The following is a 9,030-nucleotide window of genomic DNA, read 5'->3' as shown; positions in this document are numbered from 1 at the left end:
GCATTCCGAACCAATATGCAGAGGAATGATTCCTTCGGACTACATGTGCCGATCTCCTCATCGGCGCAAAGGACATTTCTTATGCTGGCGCAGTCGTTGAGAACGGCGTTGAAGATATGCCTCAGGGATGCGTCTCTTGATTTCTCGCCGTCTCCGCGTGCCTGAGGTCGGCATGTCGTGCGAGACGAACTCTGTAATTCCTGCACTAATGGTATCACTCGAGGGTACAGCCACGGATATGGACCCTATTTCCTGTTAGTGGCGAGCGAGAATAGATATCCAGTGTCTTACCTCCTTCACCCACGCTGGAAGTTCGAATGCGCCTCTCAGAAGGTGAGCGTACTCCTTCACTTTCTGCGGAACGTCACTGTTACTCTCCACACCCCGACCGTCATGATGCGCGGCATCGCGAACGATTGTTTTCAGATACGCGTGGTACGGGTCCATTATAATATGTGCAAAAAATGGCCTTACGAAGAGTCAAATGTGAGGCAAGGCGCGGCGCGCATTTCATCAACTTGAACGTGTTCGCGCCACGAGACGCGATCACATGATGGCTTGTGGGTGCCAGTGTTGCGCCGTTCTCGTAATAGACGGTCTCCCATAAACACTACATCGATACTACTCCTTGACACATTCGTAGGCCCTGCCAGATATACATAATTAGCAGTCTAGCAGACAACGTTTGTGTTCTCCCAATAGTCACTCGATTTATTCTTCCTAATATCCGCCCGGCGCCGGGGAAGTCTCTATACTATTCATACGTAGTATTGTTTACATGTGATGTTAGCTTCCGTCCTTGCACGCGATGGTCTACTCACGCAGAATGGTTTGCTACAAAGCTGGGAGAGGGGGATAGATCCTGGCAGATATCTGGGGCTGTGTTTTGACAACAATATGAGTTTCAAGTACTGTTACATTGTGGCAGTGCAAGGCTGAACAAATACAGACAGGGGTATACGACGAGTCAATGAGATGGTACGAGGAGGAATAAGGGGATGATGTGTACACTACTAGAATCACAAGACTGTCCATAACAATCAGGAAAGAGAGGGTATACACAAGAACGATCGAAGACGGTGAACACCGTATACACAGAGAGAGCGAAGCTAAATAACGCGTGATTGGATGCGAGATAAACCGATGCGGTAATCATAAATACATTGTGGATGAATCTGTTCTGGAGCGTGTGGTCTTACACGAAGAGGGAGACGTCGAGCCCGTCGGAGAAGTCTAGCACAACGACCTTCTGATCGTGCGATGTGCTGAGAGTAACAAGCCGTTAGAATTCTACGATGCACGGCGCGGATATGGACGACTTACCTCACGATGCGGCAGTGGTCGAATTTTACGTCAAATATATGGCTCACATGGCAGCCGCGGAACTCGCGGAGCATCTTGCCAGTGTGCATATCCCACACCTTGACCGTCTTATCGTAGCTCGCACTCACGAGACGGCCACTGCGTGGGTCAAACGTCAGCGCCCGCACGAGCAAATCGTGCCCGACAATTGTACGCAGGCACATCCCCGTCGATGCCTGCCACACCTTGATCTTGCAGTCATTCGAGCCCGAGACGATGTAATCATCCTGCAGTGGAGTGAGAAAGCACGACACGGTGACCGGGACTCGGACATACCTTGAACTCGATGCATGCCAAGCCGCGATCGTGTCCCTCAAAAATCCTAAGACGCTCCCCAGACGTAATGTCCCACAGCATCATCCTCCCGTCCCCGCTCGCACTGACAACCTTGTTGTCCTGCATGCCGATCGCGTTCACAGGGCCCTCGTGCCCACGGAACGTACAGTGGAGCTGCAGGGTCTTGCGGTTCCACACACGAATGAGTGCATCTTTTGAGCTGGAAGGCCGCCATCGTTGTCAGAGAAACAGGTGCGAGATAATTAACGGATCAACGTACCAGCTGACAATCCAGCGGGAGTCGATCCGCAGGTCCAACACGCCCCCAGAATGACCCCGTAGCACGGCCGCCATCTCAGCCGCCACCTCGCCGTCCCCACTGCCGTCCCCCGCGCCCGGGCGCGCGTATAGTGCCCAGACGCAGATTGAACAATCGCTCGATCCGCTCACCATGAACCCGCGCCTCCAGATCCGTTGCGCATCGTCCTCACACCACGAGCCATCGTCGCCTTCTTCGAGGTCCCAGTCCTTATCGAATTTGAGACACAGCACACTCCCGCGGTGTCCTGAGAATGTCGCCAGACAACGGCCCGTTTTCAGGCTCCACACTTTGATTGTACGATCTCGTGAGCCTGTAATGATACGCTGAGAGTCGAACTCAAGACAGTACACGCTATACGTTCTTGATATCAGCACACCGGCAGTCAGCTACAAAGGAGTACGAACCTGTCCTTGTGCCCGGATATTCGGCGTACTTTCGGCTCCCAAGCCGCCGCACCCTGGGTCTCTGTCCCAGCAATCGTGGGGCTCGCCGTCCACCGCCGATCAAGCTCTGCACGGGTCTGGTATGTTCCATACCAATCAACCTCGAGAGGCGCCGGCACAAGCAATCGCGATGCGGACAATGAGGAACGTATGGGCATGGGTTTTGCTGCACGACGCAGGTCTGCCCGCCATCCGTCAGATTCACGACGTTGAAACAGCGTGCGCCAAACAGAGTTGTCCCGTGCGAGATGACTCCAGCGTCTGCGTAAACATGATTTAAACATTGTCAAGTAAAGGTAGCACCCAGTTTACGAACCTGGACACACGCAAACACGCAAGGATGGCCGGAAGATCGAGATATGAAAGAAGATGAAGAGCCAGCTCGACAGGTAGATGCCCAACGATGTCTGTGGGCAAAGTGCAGATTAGCAGAGCTCCACGGTGGCAATTCGAATATATCGAGAATGCATGATGAAACTCGCGAAGCGAAAGAGAGAACCTACCTGTACCGGTGATGCGAGTGACATTGATGAAGCATGCTTCGTCATCAATCAGTTCACCCTCCTCGCCGTCTAATGGAGGCATATTCAAGTAGTCAATGAATTCCCTGATCCCGTCCTCGTCGTCGGTGACAACGCCGTCCCGCCATACAGACACCGACGGGAGACTAGGTCGTCGCTTGTTCTTCTTCCCAGGCGACCCCTCTCGCAGGGCATCCCAGATACGTGCAATACCGAGCGTCAAACTCCTTGATGGCTTCAGTGGCGAGGGGCCTGCAAAGGCGTAATAACCAGAGACAGTTCGACGCCCAGGTGGCAGACAGTAGGGCGCACCCTCCTCGGAAGCGGCATAGGCAGAAGGATACTCAGGATTCCAGTTGATGATCGAATAGCTTTCGGTGCGGAAACTAGGGGTTGGCGATGGCGGACGCGTGACGGTGAGTGCACGTGGAACCGCAGCAAAAGCACCGTCGACTTGCTCAAGCTCGTCATTTTCAAGCATGCGGGACGAGGACGAAGGCCCGTTGTGCGGGGACTCGCCGTCCGGTGGGAGATCGGATGTGGTGAGGAAAGGCGATCCAAGGCCCGAGCGGTACGTCCTACTGAAGCGCGGGGTGCGCTCGGCCTCGGCGAGGGTGATGTTGTGCGTGCGGTAGAGAGACGGGGACGCCATGAAAGAGTGTCGGGGAGTGGTGGACGGACAGATAGGACTTTAGAGCGTGTACCGCTGATCGTCTAGATCGCGTTGATTAGAACCAGCACTGAGCACAAGACCGCGAGAAAGCGAGTACTGTCACCCACACAATAAGATGAGGTGCTTCGCCTTGCCCTGCCTCGCGACGACGTATTCAACACAGGCTGTTATCTAAGACTTTGCGATAGTGTATGAAAGCCACTCAGACCAACCGCTGAGTAGTATCGTTTGCAAAACACGGTCCAGACAACGGAGAATGAAAAGAAGAAGCGAAGGACAGCGTGCACGACGTCGTGGGCGTGGTTCAACCTTAGGCGCAGGCACCTGTCACGCTTACCCCTGCCTTGCATCATGTCACAGCGTGACCACATCACTTCATTCGCGCTGACGTCGCGGTGAACTCAGGAGGCAAATAATACAATGCTGTGAGAGATATATTGTATGAACATCCCATAGCTGTAACTGAGGGAGGGAGGGCTGGACTGACAATGCCAATATGCCATATTTAGTGTGAACTGTGCCTAATATAGCGCCCCCTTTCCCACCTGCCACGGTGCTGCCCTTCGCTTGAATACGCGTCTAAGAAGTTGTGTGACTTCCATGAGATTGCCTTGCTGCAAGCGACGAAGCCGGCGGCATCAAGCCCAGTGAGGTCTGCTAGCTATTCTCGAGCTCAAGGCCGGGGGTTGGGTGTATTGTTTCCCTCGTGGTATCCAGTCATTCTATCGTGCCCCTGTGACGCAAGAAATAGTTCCGGGCAATCCTGCTGACGAGTGCCGAGTGAGCAGTCAAAATCGGCACGCGAAGATGTGTCACGGCCGTGACGTCCCGACATGAGCCGAGCAAGGCCGAGCAGCTCGCCTCACCGTCCTCCGCGTCGAGCGGATCCCCCTTCCTCGCTCCTTTCTCGACGAACACACACCTCGCTGGCTCTCTGCAAGTGACCGTCGTTCGACTGGACTGCGAGTATTGCTGCACAACGATCAGCTTGTGCGGTCGGGGGCTATTCATCGCAACGCATTCATCACCGGGTGGAACGGACACCAACAATATCCGACTCGTCGCCGTCGATCCCTTCACCTCTCTCCCACACACTACTAGCACAGGTACTACACTCGTCGCCACTCCCGGACCTGTGTCAGGCTACCATCGGGCGCGCGGTGGGTGCAGGACCACACATCATCTGGCGCTTGCTTCACCCTATCCATCAGTCTGAGCGGGCCTCGGCCGGCATGTCTTTCCTTCCCACTATATCTTATGCTCTCATCTCTCAGTGTCTCACGACGCAATGAAGAACCCCTCTCGAACATCTAGCGCGGCCTCTGCCTCGACCGCAAGCACTTCTGAGAGTGCCTCTGACCACCAGCAACACGTCCTGCCCCATGCCCTGCGCTCACAGCTGGGTCAACTACTCCCTAAGCACGCACTCTTCCAGGTCCATGTCAAGGTCGAGCAGCTATCCAATGTCCCCCTTATTAGCGGCCAGTTCGCCGTACGCTGGAAATTTAAGAATGTCCAGTCGCGCTCGGGGATCCTATCTAAGATGAAGGCCAACCGCTCGTGGCCGTCCCGCAACAAGGGCAAGGGCAGGGCATCCGATGTGGGGCTCGCGATCGAGGTGACGCCGGCTGAGGAGGAGGTGGATTCGTACGTGGAGGACGACACAGGCGACGGCAGCAGCCCAGAATACGACGGTACGGACGACGAGTCGTATCGACGACGCGCGTCGTCAGGCGATTTCCCCCAGGAACCGGAGACTGCTGTGCCGCCGGTCACGCCTACGCCTGGCATCGTGCAACAGGCACCATCCACATCGTCTGCGCCAGAGCAGCGGCCGGGAGAGCCGCGCTCAGTCGCACGGGGCGTGACGCCTTGGCGGCCACTGCAGAACTACAACGTCAAAATGAACTACGACGTGAACGTGCTCGTGCAAATGGACGTGCACCGCGAGACCAGCGCCCTACTTCCAAACGAGCTCAAATTGGTAGTCATGCAGGTGTGTCGCACGAATTTAGCATGCTATGGTGTCATAGTTGACATAGGTACAGCGGGTCATCCCCGGCGACCCGAACTCGCCTCAGCAACCACGTCTGGGCGCGGTCTACCTCAATCTAGCAGAATACGCCGATGCGGGGCCGGTCACACGGCGTTATCTCCTGCGGAAGAGCAAGACCAATGCGACGCTGAAAGTGCGTCCCCTTTGCCACGCTATTCGATCACATTACTAACCCTTGGCCCAGCTGATGATCGAGCTTGAGTACGTTGGTGGTGTGAAGCACTACCGGCCGCCACCACTGCGTAAAGGTGAGATTATGGCGTCGGTGACAGGCCTACTCTCGAACAACGACCTACTCCGAACAAGCATTGCGCGTGAGCTTGACGAGTACACGCACGACATGCACCCGCACGAGCATGCATTCATGCACAGCGACGGCAGCGTAGACGGTGACGCGTTAGCGACATACGCCGGCCTACGCTCGACGGAAGACCTCATCGAGACCCTCTTCAATCCGCTTCCCACCGCCGCATCGACGTCATCTCCGTTCACGTACTACGCGCCGTTGCCGCCCGCGCAGGCGGAGCAGCGCGACGACGCGTCAAGCGACTCGCTCTCGCTTACGCAGGCATCAGTGCGGAGCGACAGCACCGGTGCCGTAAGCATTGAGAAGCTGCCAGTGGAGAGCTTGCCCGATCTGACTGCTCTCGAGACGGGCCGTGTGCCGAGCGAGGGGCAGCGGACGTGGTGGCGGAAGATCCGGAGTCGTCCCAATACCCCCGCACAGCGACAATTTAAGTTGCCCGTGCAAGAGGCTGAGGTTGCGCGCGCGTAGCCCAGTCCGCAAACACACGATTTCTTACTACAGATTGACTCGCATTGATATGGTATGTCTCGAGGCGGTTGACATTTATTTGTTTCGTCCCGCTCTCGATCCGCACACCTTCGTTACTCGCTTATTCTCTCCGTTCGTTCATCATGGACTATGTAGATCGTAACATATCCACCCAGCTAGTGTATGTGCTGCGCGCTAATGTACAGGTCTAATAGGGACTACTTGGGAACATGCATCCGCAATTGTGTTTTTACCTCTCAATTCTACATCACGTTCCTTTTACACACTAGCTCGCGCTGGCGCCGCTTCACCGGTGGTCTCGGTTTCCACAAATTGCTCGATGACCTTTTTCACCAGCTCGATGTCTGGCGCCTCCACCTCGATGACTCGACGTTGCTTCTCCAACAAGCCCTTGAACTCTTCTGGAAGTACGTCTCGTTCGAACTGGAAACTCGTCGAAGAGCTCAGGGCGCGCGTCACTGCTTCTGAGAATTTTGCTGGGTGTGCCGTTGATAGCACGACCTGAAATACATTGAGAGGGCTGCGAGGAGTTTCCTGCTCAGTATCGCCAGAGAAACATGAGTTTAAGTCGGAGCTCACTTGTGTGGTGCGACTATTCCCGCCGCAGTGAGGCCCACGGCTGTATGTGGGTCGGCGACGTACGACGGTTGAGAGCTATAGTATGCACGAATTGTCTCCAATGTCTGACGATAACCACAGTAGTAAGTGAGCAAATCGCGACCCGGCGGTAAGAGAGACATGCCTGTTCGTCCGAGACTTTGTCCGCGAGGAAATCCCTTCTCGCCAGTTCCAGTACAGCAGTGGGGACCTGTACTCGCCCGTCGCTCTTCATCTCGCTCATCCACCCGTCAAGCGTTGTACACGCTGTGCGTGCCCTGTCTGCAGAAGCGGCATCTTGTGCCGCACCCTCATACGCGAGGTACCAGAGCAATCGCTCGAAGTTGCTCGAGACGAGGATGTCCATCGCCGGGCTCAGTGTTTCTTTCACGCCGCCGGCGGCCTGCTTGCCGTCCGACGCACCATCTGCGGCGGCACCGGCCCCCACGCCGGAATCGACCTTCTCATACGCGCCGTGCCGCCAGAACCGCGCGAGAATGTCGTTCTCGTTCGTCGCGACCACGAGCTGCGCCATCGGCAGGCCCATGCGCTTCGCGTAGTAGCCCGCGAGTATGTCGCCGAAGTTGCCCGTGGGCACGACGAACTGCAGCGCAGCGCCCGCGGGCAGCTGCGGTGTGACATGGAAGTATGCGAGAAAATAGTAGACAGTCTGCGCGAGAATGCGAGCCCAGTTGATCGAGTTGACTGCGCCGAGGCGATGTGTCGCGTTGAACTCCTTGTCGGCGAAGAGTGCTTTTACCATGTCCTAGGAGATGGAAAACAAGTTCAATGAGTGAGATCAAGGCGGAAAGGCTACGCGTGCACCTGGCAGTCGTCAAATGTCCCATCGACGGCAAGATTATGCACGTTCACGTCGGTGACGGTAGTCATTTGTGCCTCTTGAATGGGAGAGACGCGCCCTTTCGGGTGCAGAATAAATATGGAGACGTTTGCTTTGTTTCGCAACCCATAGATGGCAGCACTAAAGGCAAGCGGGACGAATGGTCAAGACGAGAAGGGGCAATTTAGAGATACGAATCACCTTCCGGTGTCACCACTTGTGGCACCAATCACCGTCAGCTTCTCCTGCTTCTCTCCCGCAGCCTTCCGCGCATTCCTCCTCACTAGGAAGAACTCGAACAGATTGCCCAGCAATTGTAATGCAACATCTTTGAATGCAAATGTAGGGCCGTGGAAGAGCTCCAGAACGTACGTCTTGTCGTCCAACTTCTTTACAGGGGTGACATCAGGATGGCGGAACGTACAGTACGACTTCTCGACGAGGGCCCGCAGCTCGGCGCGAGAGATTTCGTCGGGAGAAATGTACAAGGAGAGAACCTCAACTGAGAGGTCGACAAACGAGTGGTTCCTCCACGCGATCTGCCAACCGTGTGGTAGCGATGGGATGTTCTCCGGGATGTATAGCCCGCCGTTCGGCGCGAGGCCCGTGAGGACGGTCTGCAATCTCGTTTAGAATGGTTTCTACTCTAGCTCATTGAGAAATCAACCTCTTCGAAAGATAGTAGTTGATCTTTCCCTCTTGTGGAAAAATATCGCATTTTGGGGACAAGTTGTGGGCCAAGTGCTCAGTACGCTCGCTCGAGTCTGACTCGAAGTAAGAGTCCACATACATATCACGTGATTGATCGGACTCCGAGTCGAACCCCCCGAGTCAAGCGATCTGGACTTTGTAGTCAATGCCACTCTTTGAACATGCCCACAAGAAGATCTGGACTCACCATCGAGTACTGTCTGATTTTAATTATCGAAAGTTGTGATGCTGAAAGCGCGGGATATTTCCGTGTCACACATCTGAAATTTGTCACGTGATCGCGTCCTGTTCGACTCCTCACAGTGCCTGTTTCCTCCCTACCGGAGGATATTGCACATGGTTTTATGGATATGTTCCAAGCGTACTGAAAACCAGGCTCCTTCCCGCCGTCTTCGGGAGGTGAGGGGGACTTCATTTGAGGGCGGAATTCAT

General features: G+C 55.3%; 3 protein-coding genes across 3 annotated transcripts; 1 reads left to right on the top strand and 2 right to left on the bottom strand.

The window, feature by feature from the left end:
• Window positions 1–901: 901 nt before the first annotated feature.
• POSPLADRAFT_1041436 (hypothetical protein) lies at window positions 902–3,444 on the bottom strand. The gene is made up of 7 exons (XM_024477911.1): window positions 2,907–3,444; window positions 2,720–2,810; window positions 2,365–2,664; window positions 1,919–2,311; window positions 1,639–1,858; window positions 1,324–1,589; window positions 902–1,265 (listed from the first exon to the last, which is right to left on the bottom strand). The coding sequence occupies exons 1-7, from the start codon at window positions 3,403–3,405 to the stop codon at window positions 1,196–1,198; spliced, it is 1,839 nt and encodes a 612-aa protein (XP_024335190.1). The 5' UTR covers window positions 3,406–3,444; the 3' UTR covers window positions 902–1,195.
• A 2,270-nt stretch (window positions 3,445–5,714) lies between these two features.
• POSPLADRAFT_1154643 (hypothetical protein) lies at window positions 5,715–6,428 on the top strand (the record flags this gene model as incomplete). Its single annotated transcript, XM_024486865.1, has 2 exons — window positions 5,715–5,786; window positions 5,838–6,428. Coding segments are annotated over 2 exons (663 nt in total), but the record flags the coding sequence as incomplete, so codon positions are not given.
• Window positions 6,429–6,707: 279 nt separating this feature from the next.
• POSPLADRAFT_1067600 (hypothetical protein) lies at window positions 6,708–8,605 on the bottom strand (the record flags this gene model as incomplete). Its single annotated transcript, XM_024482202.1, has 6 exons — window positions 6,708–6,969; window positions 7,029–7,132; window positions 7,192–7,812; window positions 7,872–8,028; window positions 8,089–8,504; window positions 8,555–8,605. The coding sequence occupies 6 exons, from the start codon at window positions 8,603–8,605 to the stop codon at window positions 6,708–6,710; spliced, it is 1,611 nt and encodes a 536-aa protein (XP_024335188.1).
• Window positions 8,606–9,030: the final 425 nt, after the last annotated feature.

This window comes from Postia placenta (genome assembly GCF_002117355.1).
Source record: "Postia placenta MAD-698-R-SB12 unplaced genomic scaffold POSPLAscaffold_15, whole genome shotgun sequence".
NCBI classification, from domain to species: domain Eukaryota; kingdom Fungi; phylum Basidiomycota; class Agaricomycetes; order Polyporales; family Adustoporiaceae; genus Rhodonia; species Rhodonia placenta.
The sequence above is the reverse complement of the archived record's forward strand: the minus strand, read 5'-3'. Positions and strand labels throughout refer to the sequence as shown.

Coding starts and splice junctions, on each gene's coding strand:
- POSPLADRAFT_1041436 (XM_024477911.1), bottom strand. CDS start 3,405: ATGCTTGAAAATGACGAGCTTGAGCAAGTCGACGGTGCTTTTGCTGCG. Junction 2,811..2,906: donor CACTCGCATCACCGGTACAG/GTAGGTTCTCTC, acceptor CTTTGCCCACAG/ACATCGTTGGGCATCTACCT. Junction 1,859..1,918: donor TCCCGCTGGATTGTCAGCTG/GTACGTTGATCC, acceptor GCGGCCTTCCAG/CTCAAAAGATGCACTCATTC.